General features: G+C 39.0%; 1 protein-coding gene across 2 annotated transcripts in view; it reads right to left on the reverse strand.

Annotated features, from left to right (window-relative positions):
* The window catches only part of dixdc1b (DIX domain containing 1b), a 33617-nt gene extending 12009 nt beyond the window's left edge, over window positions 1–21608 (reverse strand). The window contains exons 1-5 of one of the 2 annotated variants that reach the window (XM_079836008.1): window positions 21350–21608; window positions 17404–17533; window positions 17187–17312; window positions 16863–17112; window positions 10324–10443 (exon numbers count right to left, since the gene is read on the reverse strand). In XM_079836008.1, the coding sequence (XP_079692134.1) occupies window positions 10324–10443; window positions 16863–17112; window positions 17187–17312; window positions 17404–17533; window positions 21350–21409 (686 nt within the window). In that variant the 5' untranslated portion in view covers window positions 21410–21608. The remainder of the gene's footprint in view (window positions 1–10323; window positions 10444–16862; window positions 17113–17186; window positions 17313–17403; window positions 17534–21349) is intronic. The other variant, XM_079836007.1, reaches the window with a different exon arrangement.
* Between the last annotated feature and the right edge of the window lie 213 nt (window positions 21609–21821).

Here is a 21821-nt window from a genome sequence, read left to right on the forward strand (position 1 = left end):
AAGTTCATTCATTTGAACTATCCATTAAAATCAATTCCAATTGCAGAATTACCATGGAGGTGTTCCAAGAGTGAGTTACAATCTCACAAAGACAGATGCTTTTGTAATTTATGTTTATCAGGTGCTGCATCTGGTTTCTCAGAAAGGCAAAGCTAGATAAAAATAAACAGTCCTGAAGCGAAGGAGGAGAGTGCCTTTTAAAGTCAGTTGCCATGGAGACCTCTTGCAAATATGAACAGCCAAGTCTGTCAGGATCTGAGCTTTTGTTTGATCTGATGCCCTATCAATAATGCACCGTTAATCCGTTTCAAAGGCACAGGCTTATGTCTGGCATGCATGAAAATTATCAAACTAAATTAAAATTAAAAATGATAAAATTATGCTATACAGTGCTTCTGTATCAGCTCATAAAGACATTGCAGATCCATATGAATTGAGCGGTTTAATCTTCCCGAAGAGACAATACTTGATCAGCATTACTGTAGCAGTTGAAGCGCTTTCAGAAACCCTCCACCTTCCCCAGCTCCACCTGTACAGATCTGCGGTGTAATTCATGTACACTATAATGTACAGCAGCAGCAAGTCTTACTTGCTCACAGCAGCATGTCTGTGAATGTATTGGCAGTAGCAAGACCCGTACTTGCTCTGCGCAGGAGCAATAACCAACAGCAGCAGCATTGCAGATCTATTCTGCCAAGACCAAACATATCAAAATTGTCATACCCATTACCATGCCAAACACTCTGAGATTTGTCATGACAGAACTATGATGCTTTATGATAAACAGGTTTATTTACATATAAACATTGACCAATGCGCATACATAGAGCGCATCAAATATGGTAAAAGGAAAATGATATGTACTTGTGTTACAAGAAAAACACACCTCATTTGTTCACACAAACAGCTGGGTTGAGCTTCCATTTTTCATATTTACAATGTTATTTACAATATGCACTTTTTGAAGATTTTGAAGATGGTTTTGGGATGACATGAGGGTGAGTAATTAATGACCGAATTTGAATTTTTAGGTGAACAAACCCTTTAAATGTTACACTATAAGTTTCCTGAGCAGCGTATTGTCTTCTATAAACCCAAACTAGGTCTGCATGATTAATCGAAATTAAACCGTGTGCGATTTGACAAAGGCTGCAATTTCTTTATGCGCAGCTTGTCAGTGAAGCATAGCTCTGTGACCAGTAGCAAATGCTGCTCCATCTGAAAGCTAGAGGGCACTCTCACGCAGAAACTGCAAATATGCCCAGCATAAGTACGATGTTATTCCAGAAAATCCCAATGGTCATCATACTATCGCTGTAGCTGAATAAACAGAAGATTGAAACGCTTTGATTGATTAAACATGACTAATAAACACACGACTACGACAATATATGGTTTATCGGAGTTCTTCAAGCCTTCTTGGGTATTTTAATGATAATTAAGTATTCATACTTCAATGCTAATTATCACTGTTTAGAATATTATGAAATAATATGATGTGTGCCTGTGCCTTATTCAGTGTAAGAAGCCACATCATCTCACAGAAGGATGCTCAACTGACGTTATGAAGCGAGTTTGGAGTAAAACGTTATTAAATGTTGTCTTTTGTTGGACAACATGTTTGGAAATATGTTTGAAACGTGTTGCTTTGTCAAATGCACGTTATAAGCGACTCAAGCTGAATTTACTACTGATCACAGAGCCGTGCTTTCCTGATAAGCTACACATAAAAAAATAATCACAGCCATTTCATAATCACACTAAGCAAAATCACGATTTCGGTTAATTGCGATTAATCGTGCAGCCCTAACCCAAACATAGATGGCCTAAAAAACTAGAAGATAAAAATGTGTTTGTGGTATCAGACTGTAAAACCTTCTTTAGTTTAAACAGGACCTTTATTTGTAAGAGTGTATGGTAGGAAAATGAGGGAAGCATGAATAGAGAGATTTCTGTCCGTTTCAGTTTTCAACACGAATTAGACTAGTGGAGGAGTGAATGCTTGACACCACAATGTCTTTCAGGCCCTGGGGCGAAGGACATACAGTCGATCTATCTCAACCCATGATGGGTCATCCAAGTTTAGCCCTGGCAGACCAAACAAAAGACTGCAGTGCCAACAACCTCACTCTTTCTGTCTGCTGTCTTCATGCATGGCAAGTTGAATTCTCCCACATCGATTCTCCTCCAAACTAAGTCACAAAAATGAAAGAACAGTCCTGCACCCTTTGACACAATTGACCTTCACATTAGACAGAGTGTGAAGATGCTGTCATAGTCAATACTAGACTTATATTGGGGAATAAATCCCATCCACCTCATTGGTTCAATTCGGTTGCAGTGAAACGTAACTGACATTTCACACACACCAACACACAGAGCAAGTGGTTCCCGCCTGAGTGACCTTTGGAGAATTCATGTTCATTTTCAGACAGATTAAGGCCTGGGGGATCCCCAAGTCAAACTTCATTGTGTGGATTTAGTGCAGCAAAACAAAAAACAGCCAGAGTATATCATGCCTGGAAATCTCCAAACATTTTTGAGCCCTGCAAATTATTTTACTTATGTGTGATGGATGAAGACAAAGGACCAAGAGTGATCCGCTTTGTCGTCTTAACAAAGCAACAATGCTTCTTCTCGAAAGAAACAGAGCGCTTGTTGTTTTTTTTGTTTAGTGTGTATGTTGTGCTGGCTCTCATTGTCCTGATCCAGGCTACAGACCGCAGAGACCCTGAAAGAGACAGCCCGTCGCACTCCACATTACTCTCTTTGTTTTATTTTTCTCACGTTGTGGGGAGGGGGAAGGAGGGGACTGCTCTCTTTCAAACCCAAATCCAGACCCCCCTCCTGATTGTGACCCACACAGACACTAAAGACACTCACTTATTCAGTTCAGTTCAATTTCATTCTCCCCTTTATGCTGTGTTTGCTAGAGAAAAACATAATTAATAGATGGACACAGAGTTAACTGAAACTCATGTGATCCAAACTAAACTGGAAAAATATTTATTAAGGGGTATTTACTGATCTTTGAACCTCTGTTCTCAAAACAAGAATCTAAAAACAATGTGCACATTGATGTGAAACAGTTACTCCAACATAAAACAAAGTTAAATAATGGAGTAAAGGGTTTATTAAAAAGAAAATAAATACATATTGAAGAAAATCTGAAGAAAATGCAAGCGCAATTCTAGAGTGGTTGCCAAGACATTGTTAAGTGGATGTTAAGGTGTTTTTTATTGTGTTGCTGTGTGGTTGCTAGGGTTTTATGGGTGGTTGTTTATGGGCAATTCCCAAGTTTTTACAATATTCTGATCTACAATATTTAACAATATTCTGAGATTTGACTCAAGTCCTTCAATTTTACACTATTGTTTAAGTTTGTGGTGAGTAAGATTTTTTCTTCTTTGAAAAAAATATTTTATTTAGTAAGGATTAAAACTGGGATTTTATTTATCAAATGATCTAAAGTGACATTAAATACTTTTTTTAAAAATTAAAAATGTTAATTTATTTAGTCACTTTCCAAATTTCTACTTAAAGAATCTTTCCACCAAAAATATTACACAGTAAAATTGTAATAAGAAATATTATTACACATATTAAATATTCCTTAAGAACTAAATCATCATATTAGTATGATTTCTGCAGGATCATGTGGCAATGTAGACTGAAGTAATGGCTGCTGAAAATGCTTTGCCATCACAGGAACAAATTATATTTTTAAATAGATAAAAATAGAAATCTGTAATTATTTAAATTGCAATAATATTTCGCAATATTACTGTTTTTACAGTATCAAATAAATTAAGCATTGGTGAGTATAAGAGACTTTAACATTAACATAAAAAAATCTTACTAACTCAGACTAAAGTCATTAGTGTTTTTAAAGATTAACTTCAAGTGATCATTATGGATGATGGCAAAGGTAATCTAAATGTAAGTTTTAATGAGCATGAGAATTATATTTAATGCAGGGCAATGCAGATAACTTTACAAATATGGTAGATATTTCGTACATCCAGTCGCTTATACCAAATTTCTCCTCAACACATTTAGCAAGATTTAAAGTATTACTCCATAGCAGAGCAGATCAGTTTACACATTGTTTAATATTCAGGCTAGGTGCTGGTTCAAATGTATTAGTAATAGTAAAAATGATGCTTAGCAAGCACCACTAACAAAACAAAGATGTAAAAAATCTTAGATTTAGTGCATGGTTCAACTTGCTGCCCAGAGGACATGAAATATAACATTCACCATTGCACAACCAAGCATTTCATTATAAGCACTTCAAATGGCCTTGAAGTGTACAATATCAGCAATTGCTGTTGCTGAAACATCCTTTATTCATAGCAAAGACGGATGGAAAACGACAGCATGGGAATGACTGACTGATTCCACTGGAGAGGAATCAAAGCAAACCCACAAAGCGATCTTCTAGTTATAAATAAAGATCCGCTATAGCTGTTTTCTCTGGATGAAACACAAGCTTGCGCTGAGATCCTTTCTATGCAAAGTGTTCTCACCATTCTATTTGAAATGCAAAACAAAAAGAAACAAGCAAAAAGTGCTCCATTTTTCATAAGCTACTGCAGCGTGCACTGACTGGGTTTTATATAACCACTGATTGAATGCAATAGGAACATGCAGAACTGTTACTTTAGGTGAAGCCTGCCCTGATGATTCAGTCTTTCTTCAGAGTCCCAGCAGGAAACTCAGTAATCTTTTTAACAGAGCTCGCTGTGATCCTCCTAAAACATCTTCTACACTGATAAATATTACTAGATCTCAGGACGCCGTAAAAATTACCACCACGTTCCAATGCAAATACAAATGTTCTGCTCACAGATTCTCTCATGAGATTAGTCAGTCTGAAGGGTCATTAGATGATTCTCATGAGATCTCATCAGAAGTCCATCACAAACCCAGGAGTCATTTGCCGGGACTGCAGGAAGCTCATTAAAGTATATTTACGCTCCAGCATTAGTAATTGGGCACAAGAGCCTGTGTTATTTAAAGAAAAAGGCCAACATCAACACAACGGAAATTCTCTGCTGCCAGGGTGAGAGTTCAGGAATTATTTCACTTCTGGGAGGCTGTTTTGAAGAGAAGAGTCTGAGCAGACATATCCGGCATTCTTTGCACTGTTGTAAGGAAAACAAACTGCTTTAGAACAAAACAAGAGAGGAATATTCTTCCAGTATTCCCTGTCAAATCCACATGCATTCATGGCACTTCAAAGTGTCAGATTCAGGTTCACATTGTGTTGTATACATATGACACATGTCAGACACAAAATTCGATCTTAAAGCACAGCACAGGTGGCACTGACATAGAGAATTGATTCAAAATCTTGTATGTGAGCTATAGTAGAAAGGTAAACTGGGTCAGACACTCTAAAGCAGTGACAGCTGTCATTCGCAGCCACAGATGATAATAAAATCCAGGTGCATTCACTGAAAACCACTAAAACACTGAAGGTCGGCAAGTCACTGTACTGATGGCTGCAAGTAGATGTTCCTACTCAACTGTTGTATCTGTGGATCATGTGTTTGCTAAGAATTTGCATAAAGATAAACCCTTCTCAACATTATAACATCGTCAATAGTTTGTGTAGCTTGTCACCTCAGTCTGCCAACTCACCTTAAAATAAAGACTTATTTTTTGCTTCTAATCGCTGTCAATGTGAACCTTTTACTGAGAAGCATCAAAAGGTTATATGATGGCATCAGAAAAAGTGAACTGGCAAGTAAAAGTGAATCAAATTCGACTTGGATAAAAATATACATAATATAAAAAAGGTGAATTGCTAAAACACTTGCCAGTGTGTTTTTAAAGGCATAGTTCACACACAAATAAAAATGTTGTCATCATTTCCTTACCATCATGTTGTTCCAAACCTGTATGACTCTTTCTGCTGTGCAGAAGAAAGTTTTGGTGAACAGTGACAAAAAACAGGACAATGCTTAAAACGTCTTCATGTTCCACAGAAGAAAAAGTTATACAGTTTTGGAAAGTAAATGATGACAGAATTTACATTTTTAGGGTGAAACTATCTATTTAAAACATCCCAAAAATGCAGTGACAGAGTCTTACCATTTGATTTGCTTGGCTCCCATTTTGGCACAAGAGTTTCTATCCCTCTGCACTACGTTTATTCATCAATAGAACATCGAGAAGTCTAGGAATCGGCATCGTTCTCACAGACAACTTCTTTAGACTCCTGGCTCAGCACACAGCATCTACAGCGTTACCACTCGTTTGCTAACTAGCTCCTCTTTATCACCATGTTTTAAAACTGACAGCAGATCCTATCCATGAGTTCAAAGCCTCTTCAGATGCACCCGACGTTGTCCATATGGAAATCCTGTTTTCAATCCGTCTACAGTGACAGGAGAGAGAGGCACTGCTCTGTCACCAAGGCAGCTGCATCCTGCCCCCTCCTCTCCTTCTCTCTCTGGCTGTGAGTTTGGCTAAATATTCCTCTTCTCAGTTCAACCTGTTCACAGGCGACTGCTTCACTCCGTAAAGCTCTCCATTGCTGAGATCTGCATGTCCCTGTCTAGTTCTCGTGCTACCCTCCCTAACTAGCTCCTCTTTTTCTGTGCAAAGATGTCAGACTCAGCCCGGCCTTCCTCTGTTTACCCTCCCCCCCAGCCCTCCCTCTATTTCGTCTTCTCTTTCTCTGCCCTGCTTCTCTCCCCATCTGTTAGAATCAGTATTTTGACGGAGGGGAGCTGGTACAGGGACTGTCTGGCATGTAGATGGGCACAGATCTGCTCTGGACAGTTTTCACTTCTGATTTAACAGGACATTCAGGTGTAAGTTGTCTTTCACGGATAGCATAATCAGGTTTTATATATATAAAACTATTCAAAAGTTTAGGGTTGGTAAAATGTTTTTAACATTTTTGAAAGAAGTCTCAGGCTCACCAAAGCTGCATTTATTTGATCAAAACTACAGTAAAAAAATTGTAATTTATTCCTGTGGTGAATTTTTCAGCATCATTACTCCAGCCTTCAGTATCACATAATCCTTCAGAAATCATTCTATATGACATTCAGGTACAAGTTCTTTCCCAGAGGGTGGGAATTACTTTTTGCCCATATTAGCTCATACTATTATAGCAATTAGTATGTGCACTTCAACATTTCTTATGCAATGTTTTACTTAAAGTGCACACAATATTTGAAATCATATAGTGCATTATCCATTGACTGGGCTGCTGGTAGATTTTGTAACTGATTCAAAAGAGAGCAGACACAGTTGGCCAGATCTTGGCTAATTTATAAGCCTATCCATCTGTCACACTCACAACATTTCCACAGTACTATTTAATAAAGAGTAAAGTGAACAGAATATGATTGGGACTTAGTGAAATCCAAACCTGAACTAGTGTCACTCACATGACTCATTGTCAAGAGTCTGCACAAATCAATAAAGATGGACAACAGATGCACAATGCATGCAAAAAGCTGTCAATCATGGGGAATATACTGTTGTGTACAAATGGATTTCAGAAATATCAGAAATACCAATGTGATAAGAAAGTGGGAATAAAATGAATAACTGTAAATAACTATAGTTAGATTTTCAATCATTCTCCTTATTAAACAAATTTATCCCCGTAGGGAAAGTACATTTGCAGCATGCACACACTGACATTTCAAATATCACAATTGCTATATACAAACATAATTAAGCAAATAAATCTAATTTAGGATTTAAGATAAGATAACCAGACCAGCTGGCCATCAATAATGTTGGCTTCATTCATCACTCTCTCTTTGTATATATATAAGGTTATAAAAGCATTTGAGTTATAAAAACTGCTAATAACTCTCAACTAGCCTGCACAGCAGTCAGCTATTCAGATTTGACTGCTCAAGTGCCTCTTAACTTCAGCAAGTCACTGACCTGACAATGTCCTAGAATAGTTTCTTACATAACACTCATCTTATGTGAATACATTTAAAGGGGTCATGAACTGCATTTTTTATTATTTTATGTTTCCCGAGGTGCACTCATAATGTTAGTATGATTTTTACATCAAAAAATCACATAATTTAGAAATCAAATATTCTGTACCCTGATTTTAGCCCTCTGATTTGAACGCTCTGTTTGAAGGGGCATGTCTGCTGTGAGACTTCAGTGTAAACGCCCACTGCTGTGATTGGCTAACACCTTTGCATATGATATAAATATTACATGATATAATATTACATGATATAAATATTACAAACTTTTACTACGTTTTTACTATTAAAGCTGTCGAGATTAACTAATAGTGAAAAGTGTTGATTTTTGCATTTTATTTGGATCTACTCCCATCGCATAAAAGATTTCAGTAATGATCATTGTGGCCGATGATGACGGACATGTCTCTTGAGCGTATGCATGCAGTGATCTCGTCATTGCAACTCGATTTCTGCACTCTCATGAATGCCTTCATCATAACTAACAGTGCGATGTAAATAAGAGATGTAAATAAGAGATTCATTGTGCAAAGCATCCTGTAAGTTTAAGAACTCAAAATTACCTCATTAGTCCAAAAACAGCTTTTATTGAAAACAAGCTCCAAAAACGTCACGTTTCGGATTTTGTCACATTATGACGTAATAGTGTAGACAGCATCATTGATTATAACGGGAGTTTTTGCGAGAGTCCACAATAGAGGGGTGCAGGTATGACATCACTTTGTAGGCCAAAATGAGGAAGCGAGTTGGAATTTTATTTGAGCAATTCCTCGTCCCAAAGTCAATGGGTTTTTTGAATGGGGTCTGTGGGGAACATAAGGGCAAGACACTTTCATGTTTTATAACTCAAACGTTCTAGGAAAATGCTTGGAGATAAAAACTGAAAGAGTTGTCAGAAGCTTAGTGATGGTGACGAGTTCGTAGCCTACCTTTAGCTTTTTACTTCTGGCGACTGCATTTAGTCTTCAAAATTTATAAAAGTTGTGTTCATCTGTGATAATTATCTTGATGGAAAAAACGTGCAAGTATCATGAACTTTTGTTGCTCACAGAGCTTGTTTTTAGCGATAATCCAAAAGGCTATGGGAAAATCCAACTGGGTTTTTCTGTGAGTGAAGCCGCCTACAAAGTGACATCATACCTGCACCACTCTATTCAGTCACAGATAAACTTGCGCTGTGTGATTGACAAAAAACATCTGACTGTTCATGAATCATTACATATCAGAAATCAGTGATCACAGATCAGGCATTAGAATTAGCACGGTTACATGTTTTGGCATTACTGTCGGGTCTATATCAAATGAAATTCGATTTCTCAATTCATGACCCCTTCGAAGAAATCTGCAAAAAGCATAATGACTAAGCGTACAAATGATTTTCCTTTGGTGTTCTTTTGGATAATCAGGTACTGAATCAGCTCCTCCAGCTAAAAGTCCCACATAAAAGGACAGTCACACATTTTATGGTTTTCAGTGGCAGATCATAATGATGCCTTAGAGAAAGCCAGCAGGAAGCAACATTTCAGGCTTTACAAAACAAGCAGTGAGAAAATCCTCGTGACAGCCTCCTCCAGCCTATCTATGTGTTCTCCTCTCATAAAAGCAGAGAGTTAGGGGGTTGTGATAGCAAGGGGTTGTGATAACATGTTTTTGTGCATTTTGTAACTAAGAGATCTGGTGAAAACTGATGACACTGATTGGTTCCAAGAGGTGTTTTGCAAAACTGAAGCAAATGATTCACAGCTGAATGTATTCTCAATTTACAAGCTCATATCAACATCAGCATCTTATTGTCTATTTATTAGCATTTTTTGGTTCAAATATTGCTTTTGATTAAATGCTTTTAATGGATCTTAAATACCAATATTGAATATCTCATTTGTCATGGCCTTATTTCTTTCAGTACTTACAAATATGTTAATGTTACAATTCACATTTCCAGCTTTGACTCCACCTTTATTAACCTTCTCCAAAGAACCTTGGTTCCAACAACTCAATATTTTAAGGAGACTTTTGAAATAAATTGTTTTAAACCATTTAAGCGTGATAATACCAAAAGAGAACTTGGGAAAATTGGGACACATCAGTAGCTGTATTAGTAGTATTAGTGATACTGGCCTTTGTTCATAAAAAGATGCCATTACAACAAATATGTAAAATATGCTGTCTTTATGTTTTTTCTATATTAATTTGGAGATTAACAGTGAAATTAATGTGAAATATAAAATATATAAAAAAAAAACTGTTTTTAATTGCAATTAATCACTGAAAAAAATCGAGCACTAGTATAAAGTATTATACAGACTAGCTGCATTTTATTTACCCATCAATATTCAGAATTTACCCAGTGGATCTTGCTTCCGTCTCCTCTTCAAATGTCCCCTTCTGTCCCTCATACTGCTGGACCAATGCTCGGACACTCCAGCAGGGGTTCTCACTGTCCTCCTCACCACTGCAGCCACGACTAAGAGCAAAAAAATGCAGAAAGATTAGAAACTCTAAAAGGCTGTTTCAAGGATGGATGATCTTTTCATTTGTAAGCTAAATGGATTGGCATCACTCTCTCAAATATTTTTTATTATAAAAATAATAATCTTATATATCTTATATATTTTAAAAGCCATTTCAGGCTTATGCAAACTATTTTCAAAGCTCCAACAAAGCATATTAGAGCTTGTTGCTAGAGTTGACAGCAAAGCATAAGTTGAGGATGAAACGTGTTTGTAAATCTGATTATCCATATGTTGCCTCTGAACTGAACTGCAATACCCACAGACAGCAGCAAGAGGGCATCTGTTTAAGAAACAGTTCACCCTGAATTATAATTTTTTTAATCACTTGTATGACTATCATTCATATGACTTAATTTCTTCTTAGAAATGTAAAAGGAGACATTTAAAAAAAATGCCATGATTGGTCTTTTCCATGCATTTACAATCATTGGGCATAAAAAGGTATTTTATTCCATAAAATAACATTTCACCGGTTTTGTGAACTTAATCAACTGAAATTGTTAATTGTTGACCACAAGACTTGTAATGTGCGTTAACAAAGTAAATAGGCTCAACTAAAGGGGTTATGAACTGTATTTTTATTATTATTTCATGAAGTGGATTTAAAAAAATGTTTTATGTTTCCCAGTGATGGGAATAACGGCGTTATAGATAAACGGTGTTTCTAACGGAATAATTTTTTTCAATAACGAGTAATCAAACGAATTACTGTTTCTCCCGTTACAACTCTGTTAGCGTTACTGAGAAAAAAACGCGGCGTTACTATAATTGAGCTTCATGAAGCGGTTTCCATCCGAACAGGCTCTCTGTCAGTCGTACCTGCAACGTTTTTCTTTCTCTGGTTGGTTGGTGTGTGTGTGTGCGGGCGTGAGTGCATGCCATGAGTGTTGGTAGCTACACATAACTGATGATGATTGGTGGGTGGGAGACAAGGTTGAGGTTGATAGGTTGAGTTCACACACACATACACACACACACACACACACACACACACACACACAAGGTTGAGGTTGATAGGTTGAGTTCACACATGCACACACACACACCTATGACACACACGCACACGCATATGCACAGTCACACACACCAAGTCCAAAGACTTCAAAGGTAGCTTTCGCAAACTGGAAGTATAAGCGCTACTTTTCCCTCGTTGAGGCGAAAGGTAAGAATGTTTATGTAACGTGCAACTTATGCCCAGGAAGAAAGAGTCTCTCCACGACGGTGGCAAGTAATTCTAATCTAATGAAGCACCTCACATCATCACATGCCAGCACAAAGTTAGTGGCTAAAAACCCAGGTGATAACGTGAGCTCCACTACCAAAGGAGTAGTAAAGTACTGATAATATTTACACAATATTTACACTATAGTAGGCCTACTGATAATATTTACAATAATATATTGAATTTGATAGGTGTCTCTCATATTGTCCCACAGCAACATTACAATAGTGCACATTAATGTACAATGTTTTATAATAATAATTTATTCTATTTAGTGTCCAATTTATTCATTTAACATATTTAATATTGGGGGCATCCAAGTTTTGAAAAAAAAAAAAAAAAGTAACTCAGTAGTTACTTTCCCTGGTAATTAGTTACTTTTATAATGATGTAACTCAGTTACTAACTCAGTTACTATTTGTAAGAAGTAACTAGTAACTATAACTAATTACTTTTTTAAAGTAACGTGCCCAACACTGATGTTTCCTGAGCTGCACTTATATTGTTTGTATGTTCCCTTTCAAAACCTACACTCCATGCTGCATGAAGTATGCAATATGGGAAGTGTCTTATCCCGACCCGCTGTGAAAAGTGTGTTCAAACACGTCAATGAAATTGACCTGGAGGTATTATAGCCTTTGTCGGTGACGTCATCAGCGCACCTGCTACACGAGACTATAAATAGATGAGCCCCAGCTGTAAGCCTTCAGGTCTTTTTGTTTTCAGACTGCTACTGTGATGATGGTGTCCAAAACAATCTCTCTCTACCTTTCAAAACTCGATTTGAGATCTTTGTTAGGAGTTAGTTTTCAACTGGCAGTGTGCAGATTTCTCTTTCCATCTCTGTTACAAAGAAAACGTCAGTGAAAAGAGCTGAAAGAAATCTAATCAGTTGAAAATTAGTCAGCAGGGTAAACGCTGTGTTTCTCCATGTTCTCTTCCAAATGAAAGAACTGGATACATGATATTAAATCCATGACGAGGAATTTATCAAGGTGGTTGTTCGTGCGGTTGCCAGGCAACAGTTTGACTGGCAACGTGAATGAGAGATCCCCAAACGCAGTCAGCTTGAGGTTCTTTCCGGTGGCAAAGTCGTACGATCTCAATCCCAATGGAGGGGCTGTTATTTCCTAGTGCGGGTGGACAATACAGCTACAGTCTCATATATAAATCACCAGGGAGGTCTGTGATCATGCTATCTGAACAGAATAGGGAGACCCAGGACAAGCTTCTGTCACTCAGAGCATTGTACATTCAGGTTGAATGTGGGAGCAGATTTACTGTCCAGACAGAAATTACAGATGGGGGCATGGAAACTCCACCCAGAAGTAGTCAAGCAGATCTGGATTTTACAGAGCGGAAGTGGACCTCTTAGCCTCTTTTCAGACAGCGCAATGTCTCCTACTTCTCTCTTAGTCACCCAGCCCTGCTGGGTCTGGATGTGATGGCTCATACATGGCCCAAAATGTGCCTATATGCCTTCCCTCCAGTCGCTCTGCTCCCGGGAGTTCTAGCCAGGGTTCGCCAACAAGGGTCTTGCCTCTTATCGATAGTGCTGCATTGGTCGAACAAAGTTTGGTTCTCGGAGATGGTGTCCCTCCTCAACGGATTCCCGTGGGCGGTTCCGGCAAGGAGGGACCTTCTGTCTCAAGCGGGCCAACCTTAGTACTAGGGCTTTCTCCACTTGGAAAGTTTTTGCCAGTAAATGGGGTGTACGGCACATAATACAGATCCAGTTAACTGCCAGGTTGCCTGGACTTTCTGCAAAGAAAATTGTCAACAGGCACTTGCCCATCCACTCTCAGGGTTTGTGGCCGCTCTTTCGGCTTGCCACGCCCTGGTGGATGGGGTGCCGCTTGGGAGGCATCCTCAGTCTGCTCTCTTCATTAATGGGGCTAGACGGTTGAGGTCTCCCGTAAGAACCAAGATCCCTCCATGGGACTTAGCTATAGTCCTCGAGGGTCTTTTGAGACCCCCTTTGAACTGTTAGAGTCAGAGTCTGACAGACTTCTGACCCTTAGAATGGTTTTCTTATGGCTAAAAATTTCTGCAAGGAAAATTTTCAACAGGCACTTTGCCCCTCCACTCTCAGGGTTTATGTGGCCGCTCTTTCAGCTTGCCATGCCCTGGTGGATGGGGTGCCGCTTGGGAGGCATCCTCTGCTTGCTCGCTTCATTCGTGCCAGGCAGTTGAGGCCTCCAGTAAGAACCAAGGTCCCTTCACGGGACTTAGCTATAGTCTTCGAGGGTCTGGTTAAGACCCATTTGAACCATTAAGAGTCAGCGTCTGACAGACTTCTGACCTTAAAGATGTTTTTTTCGTATGGCTATAACTGCTTTAAAAGAATTGGGTATATGCAGGCTCTGTCAATATCGCCATCCTGTTTAGACTTTTTGTCACAGGCTTGGTGAAAGTAATTTTGCATCCTCATCCTGACTACCTGCCTAAGGTTCCTTTCTCGGCTGTACATCCTGTCACTCTTGAAACCTTCTGCCCTCCGGCTTTCACAACGCCGGATCAGGAGAAACTTCATAGACTGTGTCCAGTCCGAGCTCTTCAGGCCTATGTCCACCGCACTAGCCAGTGGTGTAAGTCAGAGCACCTGTTTGTTTGTATTGGGGGCCGTAACAGAGGTTCTGCCGCCACCAAATAAACAATGTCACATTGGGTCAGGGATGCTATTGCTCTTGCCTATGAGGCGTGCGGTCAAGCTTCGCCTATGGGATTAAGGGCTCAATCCACTAGGGGGGTTGCCTCCTCTACTAAAGGCATTAGCACGGGGTGCCCCCTTTACAAAGTGTTTGTGATGCGGCAGATTGGTCCCATTCAAAGGATTTTATAGCTTGGATGCTCATGCCACTCCGGGCTCTCATGTCCTTGAGTTGACATCACAAGCTAATGTCTGAGACTCTTGCGTTTTTGTGCACAACCGTAGGGGGTCCAGACACCATCAAGCATGGCGGCATGGGTATTCTCGTTACCATATTGCATACTTCATGCAGCATTGAGTGTAGCTTTTGAAAGTGAACACTTGGGGTTACTTGACTGTAACCCTGTTCCCTGATAAAGCGGAACGAGATGCTACACTGCAGTGCCGTGCTGATGATGTCCCAGGACTGGTCTTCAAAACAAAGAGACCTGAAAGCTTACAGCTGGGGCTCATCTTTTTATAGCCTTGTGTAGCAGGTGCGCTGATGACGTCACCGACTGAGGCTATAATACCTCCAGGTAGGGCTGGACGATAAAACGATAAAGATATGTATCACGATAGACACGTAATCGATATCAATAAAAAATGCATTTGATAAAACGTTCGATAATTTTTTTTTTCTTCGTCGGAAGAGCGAAGCAAGTTTGGTTGCATGAACAAAGGCACTCGCTCTCTGGTAACCAAGCAACGTAGGGAGTGACAGGCTAACAGCCAATCATGTAACTGTATCAGGTTTGGCTGCGCCATATCGTTGTCACGTGTTGGATTAATTGTTCAGTAAACAGAACCGGCGTGGAGTGATAAGAGGAAAATGAGTGCCGCAGCGAGCGAGGAAATTGTTAATAAAACAGGAAAACAAGTCAGCTCGCCAGTATGGCAGTTTTTTGGATGATATAAGTCTGACCGTAGTCAGACCAATGTCATCTGCAAGACTGTCATCCCCACCAAGACTGGTAATACCACAAACTTGTTTTACCACCTTAAGCCTTGTTTATACTTTCATCTGGCTCCTCAGCCATGAGCCTCCGCTGACAGCACGCGCGCCTCGTTTGGGGAGGTGTTTGTACTCTACGCGCTCGCCTTTGCGCTATTCTTGGCTTTGGCTGAATCTGAAATCGCCCCCTAAACCCTCAATCACTATTCCCTACTTTAGTCCATTTGAAGGAGTGAATGAAAACAAGTGAGCGAATTCGGACAGCCGGTGTACATCGGCTGTACACTCGGTATTGCGGTGCAGTGGGATTGAATGAGTGCACTCAATAACGTCCACTATAGTTTTGGACACCACTACAAAGGCTGTCCCCTCAAATAGTGCCCTATTTAAGGGTATAGGGGGCAATTTCGGATTCAGCCTTTGAAACTACATGGAGAGGAACTCTGCATCAGTGCCTTATGACAAAGCATTTAAACGGTAACAGTTACAAAGAAATAACGGAGGCACTGCACCTTAATGTTAAGAGATAATTGTTTAGTGTTCATTGTGATTTTAGACTTGTGTTTATATTTTAATTATTTGAGTGTTTTCCATGGTTGTGTTGACATTTCTGCCTTTATAACTGAGGGAATTATAATCAGAGGAAGGTTAAGTTTAAAATAAAAATGTTTAGATGTAAAAAAAAATTCTCCTGGTCCTTATTTTAAATAGGTCAAAAAACATATAAATAATTATCGATATCGACCGATATGAAACACTTATATCGTTATACAGTTTTCAGCCATATCGCCCAGCCCTACCTCCAGGTAAATTTCATTGACATGTTTAAACACACTTTTCACAGCGGGTCGTGAGACGTTTCAATGTAAACGGCCACTACTGTGATTTGCATTGACATGTGGAACTCTCTCGAAATCTTTTACTACATTTTACTACATACCTGTTGATATTAACGAATCAGGAAAAGTGTTTAGGAGACATTTTTAACAATGTCCTGATTGGTCTTTTCCATGCATTCACAATGAATAGGGACTAAAGCTTTCAAGTTTCAAAAAGGCTGCAAAAGTACCATAAAAGTATGCCAAAATCGAAGAATCTTTCACTGATAACATTTCACCGGTTTTGTGAACTGAATCACTGAAAAGCTCTGACTTAATAGGTTGATTTGTTTCACAAATTGGACATTGTTACTTCTTTCATGTAAGCATTAAGAAGAGCTAGGGTGGATGTGAAGATTTTCAGTGGATAATGACTCCAATTTCAGCCTCATATAAAGCTGACAACATGAGAGTGAGTAAATGATGACAGAATTGTATTTTGAGTGAACTATTCTTTTAAGCAAAGATAATGAATCTTCTTAAAATGAGAAAGAAAGCATGTCCAAGCTTCTGCTTAATACTGTTAGTTGCTTTACGGCGGGAGTTCTACTTCAAAGAAATAAAAGTTTACAAAACTCTATTAAGGGAGGAGAAGGAGAGAAAGGGCAAAATTAAGCTAAATGTACCTCCATTCTTGTCTTAGATGGAAGACGGAGCGGCCAGGGCGTGCGGCATCCTGTCTGGCTGCTGCCAGTGCTGCTGCTGCATTCTGGGCCATGGCCATAGTGGAATGCGGTCTGTGATTGGCCGAGGAGCCAGTGGAACTCCTGCCTACACTAGCTCCAGCTCTGTGACTGGCTGATGAAGAGGGTTTAAAATGTGCAGCCAGAGCGAGGATGAGCCTCATGGCAGATTTGAGGTTCCCCTCCACAATGTCTTTGAGGACAGAGAGAAAGAAATAAGTAGGTCTATCAGCTTAAGCATGATTAAGAGCCTGCTTTGTAACTCACCCCTGGCAGACGTCTGTGGCATTCTGATCCGTTTCGATGACACAAACTGCAGAACCTTCTCCACGTTCTGCTTCTTCTCCTGATCGTCCCGTGGCACATAATGAATGCCATCCAGAAGCTCACCAGCTTGCCGAATATATAAAACAATCTCAATACAAAGATGTGTATTATATTATAGAGTCCAGCAATAATAGTGGTATATCATGTATAGACTTACCCACTATCTCAATGAGGTGTGCTAGGACCACACCGTCTCTGAGATCCTGTCGTAGATCACTCACAGGTTTCAGTCCAGGCTTCTTCCTCAGCTGTGCATTAACCCAAGTCACATAGGCAGCCAATTGCTGCTAGAAAGACAAGACGAATGCAATCTATGTTATAGTCTATAGCTCAAGCGCAAATTGGGCAAGTAAATAAAAGAATAATCCATTATATTTATTTATTTGCTTTATCTTCTTAGCATTGATGTAATATTGTTCTATTAATGACTCTATGTGTTGTTAAACTGCATAGCTCCCCAGAAAGAAAGCTATTATTAGTGCTGATGGTCCTGGTGGAGAGGCTGCACGGGATGTGCCTGTGTTGATACCAACTAGGATACCCGTTGTCAAAAGAAATGCATGCCTCAGTGCTCAAGAAGCACCTACTGTGACAGGCCAAGTTCCTCCCCATTCACCCCGGCCGGTCAGCATCACCCGGGTTCAACAGCATGGATTAGTCTGACTTGCAGTTTCTGCCTGGTCACAAAAGGACAGCTTAACGCCCCACGCTCATGCTTCCTCTTCAGCAAATACATGTAGGAACACATAAAGACTGCAGTGTGGTTTGCCGCAGTTCTACCCTTTGGCAAATGTGCTGCGCATTTTTTTACAATGCAGAAGAATGTGGGGTGGCTGCAGGAAAAATACAGCAGGTGGAAAAAGCTTTTCTTATGTGAGCTAAATAAGCCCACCAATAACCAAGGAATAGTTCACTCTAAAAATAAATTGTTGACATCATTAACCATCATAACTATTTTTTCAAACGTGCATGACTTTCTTTCCTCCACAGAAGCAGAGACTCTGAAGGTTGTGCTGGTCACTCTTTTCCATATAATTACAGTGAATGGAGAGTGAAGCTTTCAAGTTCCAAAAACAACACATAAGATCCATAAAGTTATCATGAAAGCCATATGACTTATCAAGTCTTCTAAAGCCATACAATGGCTTTGTAGGAGAAACAGACCAACATTTACATGCTATTCACTGATAATATTCCCCACAATTGAGCTGTTTTCCAAAGCAACAGAAGGCAGTGAGTTGAACTTGAGGACATCTATTGAAAGAGGTCTATTGAAATGTCTTCAAAATGTCTCTTTTTTGTTTAAAAAAAATGGAAAAGATAAGTAAGATTTAGATTTTTGGGGATTTATTTTCATTTAGCAAGGTTGCATTAAATCAATCAAAAGTGACAATAAAGACATTGTACTGTTACATTATAATGTTATTTCTATTTCAAATCATGTTACATTATAATGTTATTTCTATTTCAAATCAATCATGTTCTTTTGAACTTTCATCAGAGAATCCACAAAAGTTTCCACATAAAATATTAAGCAGCACAACTGTTTTTATCATTCATTGATAATGATAATTAATGTTCTTGATCACCAAACCAGCATATTGGACATCATATAGTCAACAAATCGGAATTGGGCATCAAGAGCTGCAGTGTAAATGAGGTCTTAGAATGATTTCTGAAGGATCATGTGACACTTAAGACTGGAGTAATGATGCTGAAAATGCAGCTTTGCCATCACAGAAATAAATTACATTTTAAAATGAATTTAAAATAGAAAACAGTTTCTTTAAACTGTAATTAATACAAATTGGTGAGAATAAGAGACTTAAAAAAACTAAATCGATCGTAGTTTATGACCAAAATTGAACATGCATGAATAGTCACTCCCTGACAAAACACACAGTATACTAGTATTCTGGAAAGCTGTGGGGAAAACTTCCCTGGGCCTCAACTTCCCAACCAACATCTAGTAGTTCACAACCATATGCTAAATTGATCTGTGTTGTGTCACGACACGTGCACAGTCAAGAAAACATGCACAGCAAAATGTGCGCTGCATGTTTTTCACAAGGACCTTTCATGCGCTAACTGTGCACAGTAGCATTTATTGATTTGCCACATGGTGGGCTGACTAACACAATGCAAGCTCTGTCTGAAGCATATCTGTCTCACTTCAATCTAACAGTGGCCCAGAGTGACGAGCTTCTCATGAAGAACACCTAACACAGAGAGCATTCACCACAGATGCAGTGTAATATGCTGACTCTGCTGTAAAACTGGAAGATAGCAAGAGTCCTGTGCAGCCAGCTGTACAAATGAGCTGTCTGTTCCCACAGCGACACTACAGATGGATATATCTCCATCACTAGAGCTTGCTGCTAGGCTGTATTCTCACCTTATACTAGGTGGAACTGAAATATCTGTAGGGATTGAGACGGCTGGGATTCATAACAAAAAAATCAATGAGAACAGTGCTTGATGGTTTAATGGCTACAGCCCCAGGGCAGGCAGATGTAGAAGCACTCAGTCTTAGGTAACATCAGTAGGGAATGTCTGATGATAGTGCACATGGTTACAGAAATGGCATAATATGCTTAACACCTCCTCCCACATTTATAGGAGCATGACGATATAGTAATCGCCACCGAGTTAAAAGGACTTTAACACTTATTCAGAGTTAGTTCCTGCATATAAAGTTAAGAAATACATCAGTTAAGAGACTATAATTTAATCCAGAACTGGACTGCCATTTGTAAAATATATCAGAGAAAGAAAAGCAGACAGGTGACTACATGTACAGCACAATGGCGGACCTTGTCACAAAACCTAGCATGCTGCCCAAAAATGCTGTCAATGTTGGAAATCAACTATTGCAAAAGTAGGATTTCGTACGCAACAGCTGCATGTAAACCGTCACTGACATTTTACTGCTAAAACTACTGTAATTATCTCTTTTATTGTGCAAACTGTGGTATTATATGTGGCATAATTCATCCTTTCCCCTTTCAATGTTCATAATTTTTTATATTTAAAACATTTTTTTCAAAGCATTATTCATGCAATTGTAATTCAAGGGTAAAAGGAATTCACTGCATACATATCTCTGTGGCATTAAACAGTCTCTATACAGTAAATGCAATATTAATAGGATTGTGTCTCCCATTGTTTAACAGATGTCAAGATTATCCTCCACTCTGTTTGAAAGTCTTATGGACTGTTACTGACATGTTACTGCTGACAAACTACTAAAATTAGCACTTTTATTGTGCAAACTGTGGTCTATATATGGCATAATTTAGTTAACTGTTTTTACATATAATTTAATTTTCAATATTTATTTCATATTTAAAACATTATTTACAAAGCATTATTTCTTCCATTGCAATGCCTGTGTAAATGCATTTATATCACATAATATATACATAGATTTACAATTGTGTGACATTGAACGGTCTCTATAAAGGAAAGATTAATGGGATTGTGTCTCCCATTGTTTAACAGCTGTCAAGACTATCCTTCTCTCTCAGTTTATGGAGTGGCATTTTACTGCTAAAAAAATGTCCTGCTACTATTACTTTTGATGTGCAAACTGTTTTATATATGCCATCATTTATAGTTTACTAATTTATAGTTTCAATATTCATAATTGTATATGTACATTATTTTTGCAACTGTAATTCCCATTAAAATGCATTTATATATAATATATAAATATCTATACATATATGTATATTTTGGGTGTTTTAAACAGGCTATACATGCATTGCAGGCTATAGCTTCAGCGCAGTGTACATATAGCACAAGGCTTGTATTACTGCTGTTAACCAATAAACACTGATGGTAAAAAACTAACTTATACGACAAAGGGGCTCAAAAACATCAAATACTACATGCAAAAAGCTGCTATCTGTTGTTCTACAGTAACAGCTCACAGACGGCGTAAACAATGCCGTCGCACTCTTCGGAGTTTCGTGCGTAAAACGCCTAATAAGTTGAGACAGCTGTGTTTTAACTTTTCATTGAGCCTTGTCTTATCAGAACCTGAATGAACGAATGAAACGGATGTACGTATAAACAGGCATGAGGGTTTATGAGTTCAGTACCTCATTAGGACCCTCCTGCAGCACGTCAAGCAGATTTCCTTTAGACAGGGATGCGATCATTCTTCTGACTTCTCATCAAGGTGAGAGAGCGCGAGGGGAAAGGTTTACGTCCTTAGTCAGCGAGAGCGTGTTGACCGCATATCGGAGGAACTGGGGTAAACAAAGGAAACTACAGAAAACACCTCAACCAAGGCAATGGCCATATGTGCCAGCCCGTTAGTTCGCTAGACCTGAAACAGGATACGAGGTGGACGCGGATGGGGAGGAGAAGTAATGCGCATGCGTCCGCGGCAGCTGCTCCACGGTCGTTATGGCGACGCTTGAGCTTACGTTGCTGCTTTACTGTCTCCAGCTTATGCATTGTAAAGTCTGGTCTGGGACAGTGGAAAAGGCATATTGTAACTATCATAAATTAAATGACTCGTTTTAAGTTCAATTAAAATTTAAAACGTGTTGAAAGCAAAGCACAGTA

Source organism: Gobio gobio (genome assembly GCF_949357685.1).
Source record: "Gobio gobio genome assembly, chromosome: 14".
Taxonomy (NCBI): domain Eukaryota; kingdom Metazoa; phylum Chordata; class Actinopteri; order Cypriniformes; family Gobionidae; genus Gobio; species Gobio gobio.